Source organism: Balaenoptera acutorostrata, chromosome 18 (genome assembly GCF_949987535.1).
Source record: "Balaenoptera acutorostrata chromosome 18, mBalAcu1.1, whole genome shotgun sequence".
In the NCBI taxonomy this organism is placed as follows: domain Eukaryota; kingdom Metazoa; phylum Chordata; class Mammalia; order Artiodactyla; family Balaenopteridae; genus Balaenoptera; species Balaenoptera acutorostrata.
The window spans coordinates 62,685,470-62,704,257 of record NC_080081.1 but is presented as its reverse complement, the minus strand read 5'-3'; the positions used below and the strand labels follow the sequence as shown (position 1 = coordinate 62,704,257).

General features: G+C 35.9%; 2 protein-coding genes across 12 annotated transcripts in view; one reads left to right on the top strand and one right to left on the bottom strand.

Annotated features, from left to right (window-relative positions):
• Positions 1 to 14,920, bottom strand: part of SETDB2 (SET domain bifurcated histone lysine methyltransferase 2) — a 306,643-nt gene extending 291,723 nt beyond the window's left edge. For 6 of the 9 annotated variants that reach the window (XM_057532841.1, XM_028161729.2, XM_057532842.1 and 3 more), the window contains exons 1-4: positions 14,230 to 14,920; positions 8,326 to 8,683; positions 2,037 to 2,162; positions 921 to 986 (exon numbers count right to left, since the gene is read on the bottom strand). In XM_057532841.1, coding sequence (XP_057388824.1) covers positions 921 to 986; positions 2,037 to 2,162; positions 8,326 to 8,341 — 208 coding nt within the window. In that variant the 5' untranslated portion in view covers positions 8,342 to 8,683; positions 14,230 to 14,920. The remainder of the gene's footprint in view (positions 1 to 920; positions 987 to 2,036; positions 2,163 to 8,325; positions 8,684 to 14,229) is intronic. The other 3 variants (XM_057532839.1, XM_057532840.1, XM_007193751.2) reach the window with 3 other exon arrangements.
• Positions 14,921 to 14,978: 58 nt separating this feature from the next.
• The window catches only part of CAB39L (calcium binding protein 39 like), a 98,993-nt gene continuing 95,183 nt past the window's right edge, over positions 14,979 to 18,788 (top strand). For 2 of the 3 annotated variants that reach the window (XR_009005898.1, XM_057532853.1), the window contains exon 1: positions 14,979 to 15,062. The gene's annotated coding sequence lies outside the window, so the exon portion shown is untranslated. The remainder of the gene's footprint in view (positions 15,063 to 18,788) is intronic. The other variant, XM_057532855.1, reaches the window with a different exon arrangement.

The window sequence follows — 18,788 nt, the reverse complement described above, 5'->3', positions numbered from 1 at the left end:
CGAAGATCTCGCATGCCTCGGCACAGCAAAAAATAAATACATACATAAATAAATAAAAACTGATGATGTTAAGCCATTTTTCAGAGATTTAAAACCTTATGGCTCCAAATTATGACAGTTAAAATAATTACAATTTGTTGAAAATATTTACCAATATTAATTAAAATTTAGTAAATGTACCTCAACACTTTAGCAAATTAGTGATAGTGTAAGATTTATAAGATAGTGATTCTGATAAAATAACTTGCTTTTTAATTTAAAAAATTTTTAATTGACGTATAGTTGATCTCTAATGTTCTGTTAGTTTCTGGTGTACAGCAAAGTGATTCAGATATATATATATAAATATATACACACACACGTATTCTTTTTCATATTCTTTTCCATTATGGTTTATGATAGGATATTGAATATAGTTCCCTGTGCTATACAGTAGGACTTGTTTATCTAAAATAACTTTTCAATTTTTCTTTTTATAATCCTGGTACATTATCTTTGTTCAATTACTTCTAAAATAAATTTGTTAGACTCACGGTCTAATAATAATCTAGAAATGAAAAAAATTTCCATCAATTTATCTATACCAGAATGTACCTTTTAGTATTGTTCTTTACACAAAGTATCAATAGGTTTATAGTGGTTTGGAGTCTTGGAATTCTTTTTGCCCTTCTTATAGTAGAAGCGTTTTTGAAGAAGAGATACATTTGTTCATTCCTTCCTGGAGAGGTTTAGTAGAGTATGCATTTCCTATCTCTGGATGGGTAGGACTTTTCATTTACTAGGGAAACTGATTTCCATATATGGATCTTACAGTTTTACTTTAAACTGTCTTCAGTTAACGTGACATAATTAAGGCTGGCTTGCTTCAAAGCAAGAAAACAGCAGAGAATATTCTAGATTGGGATTAGAAATGTACATACCCTTTATCAAAGCTGAATTATTATTTATAGTTGCTTCCTTCACTAGAATCATTGCTTGGATGTATTCTGTTAAGGAAAGGAAAAAACAATGAAAACAATCAGCAGCAGTATCAACTTCACTCAAGATGTCAGCTACTGTACTAGGCAATTTACATACTTTATCTCATTCAATCTTCACAACTCCTCTAAGAGGTTCTTATGATTATCTACTGAATACATTAAAGACAAAGAAATTAAGGCCTAGTGGTGAAGCTGTTTATTCCAGGTCAATAAGCTAGGAAGTGGTAGAACTGGATTCAAACCTAGATATATCTGATTCATGAAGGAATGAGAAGAAATATTAAAATGAAAAATAGTATTAATTTTGTGGACAAGCACATCATAGATTAATGTCATAAGAACATCCATAAAGTATTAAGAATATCCTGGGGAAAAATAAAGGATAGTCGGGGGAGATTTTGCTTGAAAATCATACGTTCTGATGGAATGAAGGAAATTTCCATATAAAAGTCTATGTTCTACAACCACTTAGGTTGAAGACAAAGAAGCAGAAAATATACTTGGTTGACTGAACTGACTGCCTATGTAGAACGCAAGGTTTGCTTTCTGAAGACTACTAAGGCAAGTTCTGTTTAAAGCAGTCAAAATATATTTATATATTTACTTTTATATTAAAAAAAAATAAGTTGCCTCTGAACGATTGGGTAATAGATAATTTCTGTTACATTCTTCTATATGTACCAAATGTTCTACAATGAGCAGATATTAGTTTTGCAGTACACCCCCCTCACACCCCAAAAAAAAAGATAAAATGAGGGAGAAAAAGGTAGCCTGAGATAAGTAGAGATAAATTCAGCAGCTATTATTCAAAGTAATCAGCTTCATCCAGTTTTACAAAATGTCCACAGTATGGTAAAAACAAGTTTTTATAGAAGCGGGGCACACACACACACACACACACACACAAAGCAAGTAGAACTGATGTTAGGTTCTTAAAAAACAAAAGAAGTTATTTGACTTTTAAAACGAACAGCAATACTGGAAACAGAATTATACTATATTATCAGTGGGTAATATTCAGCATTAAATGTACTGAACGTTTTTATTGCTTCATACCTTTATTTGTGGCAGATCCATCTTTGATCTTTTGTTTCAGTGACTGCAGCACATTTTGCACTTGTTCAAATATGAAATCCACTTTCCCATCATCTTCTAGCTCCATCCAGAAAGTTTTTGCATCACCTAAAGAAAAAATAAGTGAATAGCCTAAGAACTCAATAGACATAATTTTCCTAAGGCACATGTTATTAAGAATATACTTGGTTTCTTGGGCTTCCCTGGTGGCGCAGTGGTTGAGAGTCTGCCTGCCGATGCAGGGGACACGGGTTCGAGCCCTGGTCTGGGAGGATCCCACATGCCGCGGAGCAACTGGGCCCGTGAGCCACAATTGCTGAGCCTGCGCGTCTGGAGCCCGTGCTCCACAAGAGAGGCCACGATGGTGAGAGGCCTGCGCAGCGCGATGAAGAGTGACCCCCGCTTGCCACAGCTGGAGAAAGCCCTCGCAGAGAAACGAAGACCCAACACAGCCAAAAATAAATAAATAAATAAATAAAATTAAAAAAAAAAAAGTATCAGTGTACAAGCTTTATAAAAAAAAAAAAAAAGAATATACTTGGTTTCTAAATAAAAATCAAAATTTAATTGGCCTATTACTTTCCTTGAAGAAAAAGATTTTGGTCACTGTTTCTTTACAATGACCTACAAGCAAAAAATATGACCTGGTATCTCACTTATTTCTGCTAATTAAAAAAAAAAATGTGTTGAAAACTTTAGTGACACTATTTTTTTTTTTAACTTTAAATGCCTAAACAATTTATTTTTCTTTCTGTGTAGTGACACTATTTCTTGACTGGAAAACAGAAGGAATGACTTCATTCTAGGGGTGGGAGTGGGTGTATTTATAGACACATATTCACTTAAAAAATTTCAAGGACATAACCTCCACTGAGTATGGAAGTGGAGGGTTTCAGAATGAAACATCTCAACAATTGCTGAAATAACTAAATGCCTAACAATAATGCTTTAAAAACTATCTTTGATATTAACTTTTTAATAATTATGTTGACTGAAAGAAAAATGCACAACCTACAAGTTGCACATTATGTTTTATTTGGCAAACTACTGAGTACCACAGCCTGGGAGGCAGCCTCTCAGACAGCTCTGAGGAACTGCTCCGAAGAGGTAAGGGAGGAGCCAGGATATACAGAAGTTTTTTGCCAGGGGGAGTGGGGGCTGGGGGGTGGTGGTAATAAAACATGTAGTCAAACATCAAAAGATTACGGCTAATCACAAAAGACAGACATCTCAGTTTAATGATTTTAGTGCTTTTCTGTGTCTGGGGAGATGCAAGAGTTAGGGCTCATTGAAGTTATTCCTCAGACACACATCTTAACTATCTAGGACTAGTATCCGGTTTTTCTACACTCTGAATTCCCCTCAGGGCGTGCTGTTGGGGGCGGATGTAGTGGATGAGGGCTTGATGGCAGGCAATATTCATTGTTTACTGAAATGGCAGGCAACATTTTTTGTTCACAATTACAGGAGGCAAAATAATGTTTAAAGCTTTTATAGATACAGTTATATAGATAAACCAACATTTCAGATGCCCAGCAAGCTAACACCTTAATCAAAAATTTTCTAGCAAAATCATCCTTTCAAAGCTGAAAACAGAAATATGAGAAATGCAATTAAAATAAATTGGCAAAAGTCAAATCTTACACTATGTTTAAAAGTAACAAAAAATACCTAAAATGTTAAACACAAATTATTTATAAAATATATAAAATTAATGTATAAAATGTTTGAAATGAATAGGACCTTAAGCAAAGGAGAAACATAACAATAACTGCACTGTAGAAAGGTCACTTGAGAAGCCATTGGGAGGATTAATGAGCAGACAGAGCAGTAAGTTTATAAAAAATACATTTTCCTTAATATTAAAAATTAAACCCAGAACCTCCAAGTTGGTAATGGGGTGAGATTCTTCAAAAGAAACTTAGGATTCAGAGTCCCAACTCTCCCTGGCAGTCATCTAATCAATGGCCTGATGTGTACTACACAAGACTAAGCCTCTTTTCCTTTTTCCCCATAGCACAGTTCAGACAAAGGTTTCAACATCTGAAAAAAATGCAATGTGAAAGGACAAAATGAGAAATGATGTTTTAGAGACAGATAGGGGCTGTGACATGGCCTTGAGTGCCATGCTAAGCAGCTTTATTTTTATATGGAAGGCTATGGGGAGCCACTCAAGAGGTTTAAGCATCTTATTATGTTATTAATTTTGCTTCTTAAAAATATCACTCAAGTGGCAGTGGGAAGAGGGACAAGACAAGAATGATTTCTACATTTCTGACTCAGGCAACCATATGTATAATAATGGTATCCACTGTGATAGGGAGTAAAGGTAGAGAGACAAGTGAGAAATTCAAGCAGGGTGAGTAAACTGGATACACAGGCCCCAGAGTAAGATGTGGTCCAGATATACAAATTTTGGAGTCAATAGCACACAAATTCTTGCTAAAGCCACAGAATAGATGTGGTTAGAGAGAATTTGTAGAATGAGAAGAGGGTCTTCTGTAGAACATCAACATGGAAGTGATTAGTACAAGAAAAAGGAACCATGGAGACTGAGAAGGAATACAGCAGCAGGTACTGGAACTGAAAATCAAATCAGTATACTAATATTGCCCCTACTTGCTTCCAGAAATGAAGAATACCATCTGATAACTCTACTGTCTGTCCAAGCTTGCTCCATTACTTATCTAGATATGACTATTTATTGCAAGAACATAATCATGAAGCAAGAGGTATGGCAGCTTTGTAAAGAAGGAAGACAAGTAAATCATATAGTTAGACTATATGTCTTCCAATTTCACTTGAGATAGAAAATCTTTGTAGATAGGCAATGCTCATGAATCACACTTATCTGTTCATTTACTAGATGAATATTTATGGAGTGCTTACTAAATACATCGATAATGACCTAGGTATGTGTATATGTATATATCTATATTTCTCCATCCATCCCTTTAAGAGCTTCAGGGCATTGGTCCAGAGAATCTCTGGACACCTTTGAGCCTGTTATCAGCAAAGTGTAGTCTATGAACTCCTGGGAGTTCCCAAATCCTTTCAGACAATACGCTAGGTCAGGCCATTTTAATAGTAATATCAAGACATTATTTGCCTTTTTCTTCCCTATACTGACATTAGCTGATGGTTCAAAAGCACTGGTGAGTAAAAATGTTGGAGCCTTAGTGTGAATCAAGGCAGTTGCACCAAACTACTAGTAAGTCATTGTTATAATTTACCACCAATTTCACTTAAGAAGGTCCTTGATAAAGCAACATAAATAATTACCACAGTACAATGGCTGTTTCAAGGAAAAGCACTAGGGAGATTGAGTTGTAAGCTAAACTAGCTGTTTTTTGTTTTTTTTTTTCATAGAAAACCATTTTTCCTTAAAAGAACCACTAATAAAAATTATGGTTTTTTCCAACTTGGGTGTTTGGTACACATTTTCTCAAACATGAATAAAGGGAGCCTATCACTTGAAGGACAAAACTAACAGCATTTGTTGCTAATGATAAATTCAAGCTATCAAGTTTAAATTGAAAATTTAGAAAACTTGCATCTGCCATGGTAAGCTCGACAGCTTCTCAATAACTAATCACTTTTTGATGAGATTGGTAGCAATATTAACAAATGTAATTTTTAAATACTGTATGATCAAATGTGTCAACATTTGGAAAAATCTGCATAATTCATTGAACCAATGTTTTCCAAGTGGCCAATGCATGATGTTATAAAATCATACATGTGTAAAAGACCCCTCAAAGTGCAAGACAAACCAATGGATTTTTAATGTAACATAGTGTAAAAAAAGCTCACTGATATGAATTCAGATTCCACACTACAACTAACCTTGAAGGAATGACTACTTGTTGAGTTTTGTAGTTGTATCAAAGAAAAATATCCACAATTATCTGAGAGGCTATTAAAATATACTTCCTTTTTCCAACTTGTCTGTGTGAAGCTTCATTTTCTTTATACATTTACACCAAAGCAACATATCACAACAGACTGAATGCAGAAGCAGATCTGAGAATCTCTCTTCTATTAAGCCAACTATTAAAAGAGATTTGTAAAAATATAAGACAATGGTTTTCTCACTAATTATTTTCGTTTCAGAAAATAGTTATGTCTCACAAAAATGTAATTTATGTTAACATGTTGGGTTTATTATTTAAAAAAAAATAAGCCAATTACCATTTTTGAAGCTTCTCAGTTTTCTAATACAGTAAATATGAATAGATATTATCCACATAAACAAAAGCTGTTAGGGGTTTTAAATACTTTTAAGAGTATAAAGTAGTCCTGAGACCAAAAGAAAGTTTGAAACCGCTGGCCTAGATAACTGTCCAGTGAAATCAGTACTACAATCTGTAAACAATCCCTGTATTACAAGTATGTTAAAGGGTGGTGAAACTATTCTGTATGATACTGTAGTGGTGTATGCATGACATTATGCATTCGTCAAAACCTACAGAACTTGAAAGCACAAAAAGTGAAGCTTAATGTATGCAAATTTTAAAATATCATTTAAGAGATCAGGGATCCCACGAAGGAATGTATACACAACCTCTCTGAAGGGCTAGGTGGAAAAGGTGCTGACCTAAATAACTTTGGAAATAAATGGACTCTGTAAAACTATAGGCAAAAGGAAATTGCACAAGCACTGAGGTGTCATACCTGAGAATAAGTTTATAGTACTTCTGATACTGCTATACATATATACTAGAATTGAGCAATTAAATAAATGGATAACAGATAATGGGAATTTATAGATAAGCAAGGAGAGTAAGCTAGAATAATCCATGTGGTAATGGATTAGAGCCAGAAACATCAGTATGAACTCATGTTTAGCTCAATACAGATACAAATGGTTACATATAGAAATATTTATAGATATGTGTATATACAATTATATTTATATATACCTTGCTCTGTCAGCTGAGAGGGCCAGAAGCAAGACACCCCAATAACAAATGAATACACCTACTACCCAGATCTTAGTTTGTAATACCATTCTCCAATAAAAGGAACCAGGAGGGCTCATTTAAGAAATGGCTCATTCTAGGACTATGGCAGGAAATATACAAGATGAGCCTGGAGCATCATATAGTACCAGAAAATAAGTAAGTGCTAAAAACCAAAAACAAAGAACAAAACAAAAACCACCTACATTGATGGGGGTATGTCAAAGGGACAGGAAGCTGACTGAAAGAGCTCCAAATGCCTAATCCTGGGACAATTTGAAGAACAAAATAAAACAGTACTGGATTATAACCCAAAGTATAAACTAAGTATCCATGAATCCATACTGATGTAAATAAATGATTGAATAAATACACATACTGGGGAAAGGAGACAAATCTCCCTTGCAGAAGAATTCTGAATAATTAATGTAAATATTCTGTTCTCAAAGAGGAGGAGCATAAATTCATGTTCCTTAAGTATGGGCTACACATAGTGAATTCCTGTCAAAGAGTATAGTAGAGAAAGGGAGAAAAAAAAGAGTAGTAATTTACAGCGGAGAAGCCACTTAACACTATGTCAGCCAGGTGATCTAGCTCAACATCAACAGGTGAGAAATCATGTTGGTAACATGCACCCTTGATATCATTTCGTAAAACTGACACTTTACCTCTATGGTCTTTCTCCCCAAAATCCACTACCCAAGTCTAATCGCGAGAAAAGAAAAAATTCAGTCAATAAGTCTAATAAAGGGGCATCTTACAAAACACTTGGATACAATATCTTACAAAAACAAGGGAAGTCTGAGAAACTGTCATATGCAAAAGGACCCTAAGGAGACATAAGTAAATGTAATGTATCCTGGATGGGATCCTGGAATAGAAAAAGACATCAAGTAAGGAAATAAGAATAAACTATGGACTTCAGTTAATTATAATGGGTCAATAATGGTTCATTAATTGTAACAAATGTACCAGCCAAATGTAAAATTTTAATCATAGGCAGAACTGGGTGCAGAGACTATGGGAACTCTCTGTACTATCAATTTTTCTGTAAATCTGTAAGTTTTCTAAAAAAAATAAAGTGTATTTTTTAAAAGTACATTAAGGTACTGACAGCATTACAGATACACAACTAATTATAAAGACAATCAAAATTGTTGCTACATGAGAGTAAATCCTATAAATCCTTATTTCTTTCTAATTCAGAAAAGTTACTTGCACAGAAAAACCTTGAAAATTCCACAATTCAGCTTCATTAAGTAGTCTATATACTTTTAAACATAAAGTTTAACAATGGTTTTTCAACCTACCATTTTTTTCTCCCATCTTTTGGCGTTGTTTACAAACAAAATTCTTCAAAATTAACTTTATCAAAGAACTGAATCACTTTGATTGTAGAATATAACTGGAATCCAACTGTGGTCTCTATGAAATTTGCAGTACTCAGAGAATCATTATACCACTCTAAACCAAATATTCTTTGATACTTGAATTTTCAAATAGAAATTGTGGTTGAAGAAACTTTCAGAAATGATCACTAGTCCAACTTAATGACAAGTCCATGCATCTTCATCAAGTGAATACTTATAGTCGTATCAGATCACTGACAATATCATTTTAAAAATAAAAACCAACTCCATCTTTCGGTCCATGAATGCATGAAACATTCTGTAAGGAAAACAATAAGGAATGGTGCATATTTGTAAATAATAAAATATATAAGAAAAAAGAGATTGTTATAACAATAGTGCTATCTTTTAAAACAGCATGAACTATTATGAAAAAAGAATGCATATTAACTGGAAAAACATGTAAAATATCAATATTAGGAAAATTACAGAAAAATGAAGAATCACCTACTTAATATATGTTAATTAATATAAACTATCTCCATTTTATAAAACTTTTTAAATGGGGATAATAATGCTAACTACCTCAAAAGATTGTTGTGAGGTTAAGACATAATAACCTAGAATAATACTTGGCACATTACAAAGGACTCAATAAATGCTAGCAATTATTATTATTCTTTCAGTATATATACTTTTAAAACAAAATTTGAATTTTAGTATATATAATTTTTTATAATCTTTCATTGATAACATATCCTGTACTTTCTCTCGTCATTAATGTTTTCCTGTAATATGACTTTTAAGTGGCTGTATAATGTACTTTGGTCAATAATCCATATATTAAATTACACTAAAGAACTGCAATAATTAAAATTTAATAAGTTAATAATTAGTACTATAAATAAACCTCTATAATGTACATTTAGATTATTTCTATTTTTCCAGTATAATAAATAAGGCTGGAATATATCTTATGTATATCTCTGATTATTTCCTGAAGATATACACCTAGAGGTAGAACTAAAAGGTCAAAAAGAGGTCAGCAATTTTAGTCTCAAGATGTTAGTCAACATATAAATTCTTCTCCCACTGCCACACCAAATCTGAAGAAATGGTAATTTTTTTTGTAATTAAAAATATGAAGTTATGCTGAAAACAAAAAGGGAATTCTCTATAGATTGAGTCTGCACGACCTCTCTGGGGAAAGGAAACAGATGGGAAGTTGCAGAGATAATGCCAACCACAAACACATCACCACGGCAAAAGAGCAAATCCTCTCAGAGGAGATGAACACACAACCAAGAATCATCAAACATATGAAGAAAGCTATACCATGAAAGAGACTTAACAAGCCCACCAAACTGATGAACTTATATTAAGGAGGAGAATTAATAGAGCATCCTGAAAATAATTTTAAAGCAAATATTGTATTTAATATCAAAGAGCTAAAGAAGGAAACCTCATCTATGAAAAAACATACAATTTTAAAAAGTAACCAATTGGCTATCTTGGATATAAAAACAGTTACTGAATAAACTCAATAGATAAATATAATAGCATAGACTCAGATGAAGAACCAGTTAGTAAGCTGAGAGACTGAGTTGAGTAATTCACTCAGAACACAGAGCAAAGAAATAAAAGGAGGGATAACTAGAATGAAGAAGAGGCAATAATGACCAAAAAATTCTCAGAACTGGAAAACACATTAGCCTACTAATGTGGCTAGTGCAGGTAAGGGTCCATTGAGTATCAAGCAAGATAAACTTTTTAATACATTCCACTAGACAAACCATGGATAAACTTCAGAATATCAAGAAGAAAGACAAAGTCTCAGAAACTTTCAGAAAATCTAGATTATCTAAAAGGAATGTTTATCAGACTGGTACTCAGACTTCTCATCAGAAATGCCAGATGCAAAATGTTACGGGAAAATAAGTCTGAATCCAGAATACTATTTCAGCCAAGGTATCTTTCAATAGTTGGGGGGGGGGGAGGGGGCGGGAAGGCTTTTACAGACACTCAAAGACTCTGAAAGAAATAAAGAAGTACTTCATGAATAAAAACTAATGTAGAAGGAAGTACTGAGGTAAAAGAAGCAAAAGTGCGCAAATAAATGAGTAAAACACATTAATGCTAGATAAATACAGATTAAAAATGGGTTTTAATGACAAATGAAACCAAAATGCTAGAAGATATAACCATAGGAAATTTATATTCTTTTTTGAAGGAGGGATGGAAGAGGATTCTTGCAAGATCTGAGAAAATAAAGTAGAAGCATACTAAGTTCTTCGTAGGGAGGATATCAATACAAACGAAATGTAGACTTTGTTAGGAAAATATAAATTTAATAATTGTGTTAAAAATGTAAAAGTAGGGACTTCCCTGGTGGTCCAGTGGTAAAGAATCCGCCTTACAATACAGGGGACGTGGGTTCGATCCCTGGTCAGAAAACTAAGATCCCACATGCTGCGGGTCAACTAAGCCTGTGCGCCACAACTACTCAGCTCGCGCTCCTCAACTACAGCCCGCGCACCCTGGAGCGTACAAGCCACAGCTAAAGAAGCCCGCGCAGGACAACGAAGAGCCTGCGTCCCGCAACTAAGACCGACGCAGCCAAAAATAAATAAAGTTTAAAAATAATAAATAAATCTTTAGAAAAAAATGTAAAAGTAATCTATGAAAAAGAAAACAGAACAAAGAAAACTTGGGGCAAACCTCAATTAAAATGAGAAATGGAAAAATATAAGATATAAAAGATACAATGGGAAGCAAGGTAAATAAGAGGACAAGAAAAAGGCCAATTATGTTAATAATCACAAAAAAGGTGAATGTGTTAAGTCTTACTTATTAAAGGACAAACTCTCAGATTAAATTGCAAGCAAAACCTAGCTATATTTTAAAATAAGAGACCCACTTAAATCTCACAAAATGGCATCAAGAGGTTGAAATGAAGGGATGTGAAAAAAAGACATACCAGCAAATACAAGAAGAAACATTCATATCAAACAAAATAGAAGTTAATATAAAAACCAATAAAAGAGACAAATATTTTACACTGACAGAACAATTCACCATGAATATCTAATTGAACTTACTGACTAAATACCAATTAGGCTCAAGAAAAAAAGAAAAAAAAAAAACAATTAGAGGGATAAGTACGAAGGAAACTAAAACAATTAAAGATCTTACCAGAGCTGCATGCCACACATCCCCACCTCTCACTCCCAGTATACCAGGTCCAAAAAGTTTTATAGATGAATTCTACAAAACTTTCAAGGAATGGATAATTTCCATAGTATACAAACTGTTCAAGAGCAGAAAAAATATGGGAGGCTACTCAACATTTTTTTGAGGTTACTGTAACCTTGACGCATAAGAAAAGAAACTCAAGGCCAAACGCACTTCTTGGTATAGAAGCAAATATAGTAAGTAAAAACATGCAGCAGTAGAGTAAAAGTATGTTACCAAAGTATGGTTTATACCAGGAATACCCAAAAAGTTTAGCATTGTAAAGTTACTCAATGTAAATTTCTGCATTAACAGATAAATAGAGGAAAACTATCATCTTAAATACAGAAAGACACACAAAAGAATTTCAATAAAAGTCAACTATTCTGAGGCGGGCGGGGGAAGAGGAGGAACTCTTGCAAACTAGGAATAAAAGAGAATTTCTTTAACCCGATAAAGACTACCTACAAAAACAAAGAAGTAAATATCATACTCAATGAGGAAACATCAGAAGCATTTTCGTTACAGTCAGGCACCAGATGGGGACACTTGCCACCAATGGAAGTTTGGTACTGGAAGTCTTAGAGAAATACAGTAAGATAAAAAGAGACCTAAAGATTGTAAAGAAGAGAAAAATCTATCTGTAGAATAAATAATTGAAAACTAACAAACTTAAAATTTTAACTTAAAGTTAAAAGCCAACCAAAGAGTTGGGAGAAAATGCTTGTAACATTTTTTAGCAATGGTAGCAAAAAGTGGACATAGCCACAGACTCTAAAGAAATTTTTAAAAATTATACAGGATAGACAGTAACCAGGACGCATAAAGAACTCCTCAAATCATTAAGAAAAAGATAATTCAATAGAAAAATGGGCAATTTTAAAAAAGAAATGATAGAAACATATATATTATAGGTCAATAAACATATGAATAGATACTGCAGTTTTACTGGTAATCAGAGAATGAAAAAAATTTTTAAATGAGTATAATTTTCATCCATCAGATGGACAAAAAGTACAAAGATAGTATCTCATGTTGATCTAAATTGTAGGGAAATTGAACTGTCATAGACTACTTTGTAGGATGTGTAAATTAGTAGAAGTATTTTGGAGGCAAATTTGGCAATACCTATTAAAATTAAAAATGTTCATAACTTAAAACCAAGCAATTCCACTTTTAGGTATATATTCTTGAGAAACAGCACATGTGCTCAGCAAAACAAATACAAGGATATCCCTGCAGCACTGTTTGAAAGGTGAAAAACTGAACAACCTAATGTCCATCAAGAGGAGAATGGTAAATAAAATGCGCTACATAGTACATATCAAGCAAAATATAATTTAACATGAAAATCGATAAATGAGACAAAGATAAATATTTTACATTAACAGAACAATTCAGTCATACATTGGAACACTATCGAGCAGGTGAATGAAATGAGCTGTAAATAACATAACAAGCTATAAAATGACAACACGTTTACACTGCAAAAACACTGTCAAGTGAATAAAATTACAGAATTATATAGTATGATACTATTTCGATTTTTAAGAATTACAAATGCATATATGCACATACAGAGAATATGTGAGTGTAAAAAAGGACTTGAAGGCTCTGCATCAGTCTTGAGTGTGGAATGGGGGGAGAAGGGGGTAGGTAATTCAGGGATTGTGCTCTTTATCTGTAAGGTTCTAATTTCATAAAAGGAGAATGTAAAAATGCACTAATTTAAAAATTAAGTATATAACTTTCAAAAAGGGACTGTCCATTTTAAAGCCTTCTGGAGCATACTGCCGAACTGCCTTCCAGGAATGTTCTACCAATTTATACTTCCACCTGTAGCATATAAGCACACTCAGTAATAGCTTCGTTTTAAAGAAAGCTCTCACCAGTGTTGTTCATACCTTCTGAAAATTTAAAAGTAACTGAACTACAAAATTAAAACATGTTTACTGAAGAAAATTTGCAAAATATAGTAAAGCATAGAGAAGAAAATTTAAATCACTCATAATCTCATCATCCAGAGACAACCAGTGTTATTTGAGAGTGTAACAGGATTTTAAAATTTGCTCATATTTTTTCCCCTTCTTTTTTATTTTGGCAGAAAAATAGTCTGTTTCGCTTCAATTTATGGTTCCTTTTCGTTTTTACAAATAGGCTCTTAGGAAACTGTGATCATTTCCTCTCTGTTATGTTTTAATTGTGATGACAGTAATGAACATTTATTGCGTATAAACCATGTGACAGGCAGGCTTCTAAATACTTCACGTGTTCGTACTAATGTGCCTAACAATCATGTGGGATAAATTAGCATGCCCGTTATTCTCACAAGGAAGCTAAAGCTGCCACACTGTTAAGTGGCAGAGAACAACTAAGGAACCAAGCAGCCTGGTTTTTGAGCCCGTTTTTTGATTATTCCAATCTACCGCCTCATTAACACATGCAGAACTCACTGCAGGTTTCCACCTGCCGAAGAGCACAATTACATACTGTTCCTTATTTTATTTAACTACCTGTTGGGGATAATTCCTTATTGGATCGTGGTTAACGAGAGTCAGGAGCTCTTAGGACCTGACCTCAACTCCGTGATCTTGCGTAAATGATTTTACTTATTTAGGGTTTGTGTGGTCTTACCTGTGAAATGGGTCAGTGGTTAAACCATCAAATTCTGCTTCTGGATTTTGGACTGCAGTCCACTCCCCGCAGCCCCTTTTACAGCCTCAGGATCCCCAGCTGCTTAGGAATCACCTCACATGAAGATGTGCATCGGGTGACAAGAGACTGGAATGCGGGTTGAGAACTCAGTGCGCCCGCAGTCCCTTCTCCAGCCCGGGACTGCACGTGGGTGAAAGAAGGGAGGTGACAAGGGCTGGGATCCACGCGGCCGAGAGCTCCGCCGCGTTCCCGGGTGCTGGGCCGAAAGAGCCGTTGGGAGGGCCAACCACAGCCGTGCCTCGGTTACACCGGCTCGACTGCGGTTTCCACGCCGCCCGCCAGACCGGAGGGCTGCGCTCGTCCCGCTCCGTTGGCGAGGCTGGGTTCCCCCGCGGGTCGGACTCCTCTCCCACTGCACGCCACCGAGACCTCACGGCCCCAGGTGCCCTCTGGCCGGGAAGTACTTCACCATTTACTAGACCTCACCTCAGCAAACACAGTCCCGCCTCGCTTCAGCCGGGACGGAGGACCTCTAACGTCCAGGCCTACCTAACGCGAACCCGAAATGGGAGGAGTCGGACACTGACGGTTTCCACCACTTGGCCCGGAGCCCACTGGCTGCACACCCACTGGGTCCACGCCTCAGAACTTCCGCGCGCGTACCGTCGGCAACGCGGCAGCGCCGAAGCGCGCCGTCTCCCGATTGGCTGCCAGAACTCTCGGGTTGTCTCGCGCTCTCTGGCTGGACCAATGGGGATATCCGCAGTCGAGAGGACGGCATCGCTGGAGTGGTGGCTCAGCTGTTTCCTCTGGTAGGTGGTTGGAGCCATCTTGGGTGTGTCTGGGACTGGGCTGCTTGGCGGTTGAAAGCGTACTTAGCAGAGCAAGATGTAGAGGTGTTCTGAGGGAGCAGTGGAGGAGAGGAAGGGCCTGAGGAAACAGACCTGGCGCCTTCTTACTTCCCTGAAAGGGAAAGGTTTTCCTGGTCTGAGTCTCAGCCCTGGCTAGGAAGAGCGATAAATGGTGGCGGTGATGGGGATCGCAGGCTTTGGTTGGTTTGTTATTGTCGGGGCTTGGCGAGGACTCTGATGCCTTAACAGTGATCCCTTGGGTTCCAGGGAACTATTCCAATAATCTTTGTCTCGAAAAGATTCTGACCATCAACCCTCTTTACTGACAAAGGAGGTTGGCTGATGGACTGCCTGATTCAGAAAGGAACAAGGCTGATAATGGAAGGGGACGGGGAGATACCTCACGACTGTCCTCAGATTCGAAAGAGACGTCTTCATTTTCTGTCGTTTGCGAGGGAGTGACTGCTAAAGTGTTTGTCCTACTCGGTAGTTAACCTCTGACTAAGGCCCTCCTTTGGTAGAAGTGAGCGTCAGGTTCTGCGTTAGGGCAATTTTATTCATTAGTGTACAGCCAGCATTCCTGCAGTGGTCTTTTTTTTAAAGCAAGAAAGTGGTTGATCTTTGCAGAAACAGTGGAAATGAAGGAAGAATTTTGTCAAATTTTGGTTTTCCTTGTTACAATCTGCTGAAGATTTAGGAATCTCCGGGTTTGCCTTGGCATCCTTGGTTGCTTCGTCATGGGTAGGGAGAGGTTTTTGTAAGAAAAAGCATCTTAACTTTTGAGCTCTTTGGGGATGGGAGGAGGGAGACAGGAATTACCTCCTTTTCCTCCTTATTATTTAAAAAAATCAAAGTAGAAAGCACGCATGGTCATTCATTTGAGGGGAAATTTTATCGGATCTGAAAACCTAGCTAAAAGGTTAATATTTTGTGATTAACTTCAGCAGTTTTGACACTCATGAGAAGAAAGCAAAGACACTTATTGCCTTGAGTTTAGTTTTCATTTATCCAAGGTTAACTGGTAACCCAACTCAAAAGTACCATGGCAGGAATACCAAAGAGAACAGCAGTAAAATAATAATTGAAAATTAATTTTCTTTTACAATTTTACTTTTTATTCATGAGTCTTAAAAACTTAAGTTGCAAGAGTTCCAGTATCAGTAATTTAGTGTTGAGTTGATGGCTAAGGTACTACGTATGTAAGAAATGTTGGTGTCTGCGGAGAGTTTTGGAACCAATCCTGGGCGGATTTCCAGGGAGGACTGTATAGGCTATCAAAGTAAAGTTGGTGGGAATTCCCTGGCGGTCCGGTGGTTAAGACTCTGTGCTTCCACTGCAGGGGGCACGGGTTCAGTCCCTGTTTGGGGAACTAAGATCCCGCAAGCTGTGCAGTGCAGCCAAAAAAATAAAAGTAAGCAATTGGTGGCTAACAAACACCGATAACACAAAGTAGCTGCTCAGTAAATGTTTGCAAAAACTTTTGGATAGCATTCACATATCATAGTTCCTGGCATATATTCAAAAGTGTAATTGTTGATTGAATACATTTAAAACATACAGTAATTGGGAGGTATGGATATATACATTTTTTTAGCCTAGCTGAAACATAATTTTTTTTTTTTTTTTTTTTTTTTAATTTATAGCTATGTTGGGTCTTCGTTTCTGTGCGAGGGCTTTCTCTAGTTGTGGCAAGTGGGGGCCACTCTTCATCGCTGTGCCCGGGCCTCTCACTATCGCGGCCTCTCTTGTTGCGGAGCACAGGCTCCAGACACGCAGGCTCAGCAATTGTGGCTCACGGGCCCAGCCGCTCCGCGGCACGTGGGATCTTCCCAGACCAGGGCTCGAACCCGTGTCCCCTGCATTAGCAGGCAGATTCTCAACCACTGCGCCACCAGGGAAGCCCTGAAACATAATTTTTAAATCTGCTTTCTGGAAAACTTGACCTTCAATTTGTTTGAACTAAATTTATTTGTTGTTTCCACTTTATACATGTGAGTAATAATGAGGACAGGTTCATAAATCTTTTGTGAGGTCTGTTTATGAGATCCTACTATAGGGAAATTTAGATAATGAAAATGAACCCTCAAGTAATAATGCTGTAGTTGCCATTTTTTCTTGAAAGTGTACAATCTCAGTAAAGGATACCAAACTTATTAGTACCTTCGATCTCTTCTGTTGGAGAAAATTTATTGCTTTTCTATTTTCTTTTTGTTTTGAGTTTTATTTTATTTATTTTTTTATACAGCAGGTTCTTATTAGTTATCCATTTTTTACATTTAGTGTATATATGTCAATCCCAATCTATTTTCTTTTTAACACAACTTAAAGTCAAAATACTACGTTTACATTTACTATATTGCCTAAATATGTTCTGTATGTAAGTAATTTTAAAATAACAAATTAGGTAAGTGTCTTCAGATTTTTCTTTGAAGAATACAGTTCTCTAGATTTCATAATATATAATCTGAAGATCTGTAGAAATTTTTAAAAATATCACTTTTGCATGAACAATGTTAAGTGACTTTAAGTAAAAGTCATTAAACTTAGATTGATATGTTAGAGATTTTTGAAGTACCAGAAATACCTTGCTGGGCTTTGTAAATAATTTTGACCATATAAGTGTCACTTCGGGGGAACATTTTGAGATTTTCAGAAATATTTCTATATTCCTCCTTAATTTGGTGTGTTTCACCATTATTTTTCTGGTATTCAACCAATAAGGTCCATTATGGGAATAAATTAAATGATGTGACTAAAAATAAAAAATGACTTAAAACTATATAAAGATCATCCTACTGCATAGCACAGGGAACTATAGTCAATATCCTGAGATAAACCGTAATGGAAAAGAATATAGTAAATGTATATATGTATAACCAAATCACTTTGTGGTACAGTAGAAATTAACACATTGTAAATCAACTATACTTCATTTGTATTTTTTAAAAAGATTTATTATTTATTTATTTAATTTATTTTTGGCTGCATTGGGTCTTAGTTGTGGCACACGGAATCTTCTTTGAGGTATGCGGGATCTTTCCTTGCGGTGCGCAGGCTTCTTTCTAGTTGTGGCACGCAGGCTCCAGGGCACATGGGCTCTGTAGTTTGCGGCACGTGGGCTTAGTTGCCCCACAGCCTGTGGGATCTTAGTTCCCTGACCAGGGATTGAACCTGCATCCCCTGCATTGTAAGACGGATTCTTTACCACTGGACCACCAGGGAAGTCCCTATACTTCAATTTAAAAAAAAAGAAAAACAAAACAAAAAACCTATATAAAGATCAAAATGACTACTGCAGTTTGTGGTGTTCAGCTAATCAATGAAATTGATTGGATGCCTGAATCATGAGACTGTCCATTAACTACTGAAAATGATTGTGAGGTAAACACATGGGACATTCATATTTCACTTAAAGGAGTAAACTTTAAATTATTATATATTTTGTTTTTTTTAAAGGATAGGGGAACTGAAACACTAAAGTTTTGCCTTTACTGTGACTTCTCCCTTTGAAATCTCATTTGTTCCTGCTGTTTAAACCATCATTTTTGTGCAAATGAGCCCTAATTCTAAAGTCAAGTTCTGCTCTCTTAAGCACTTAACACACATTTCTCACAGCCTTTTGGACAATTAGATCTACTCAATTTATATACTACTCTTCCTCTTTCATGTTTCCTATCTTGATTATGG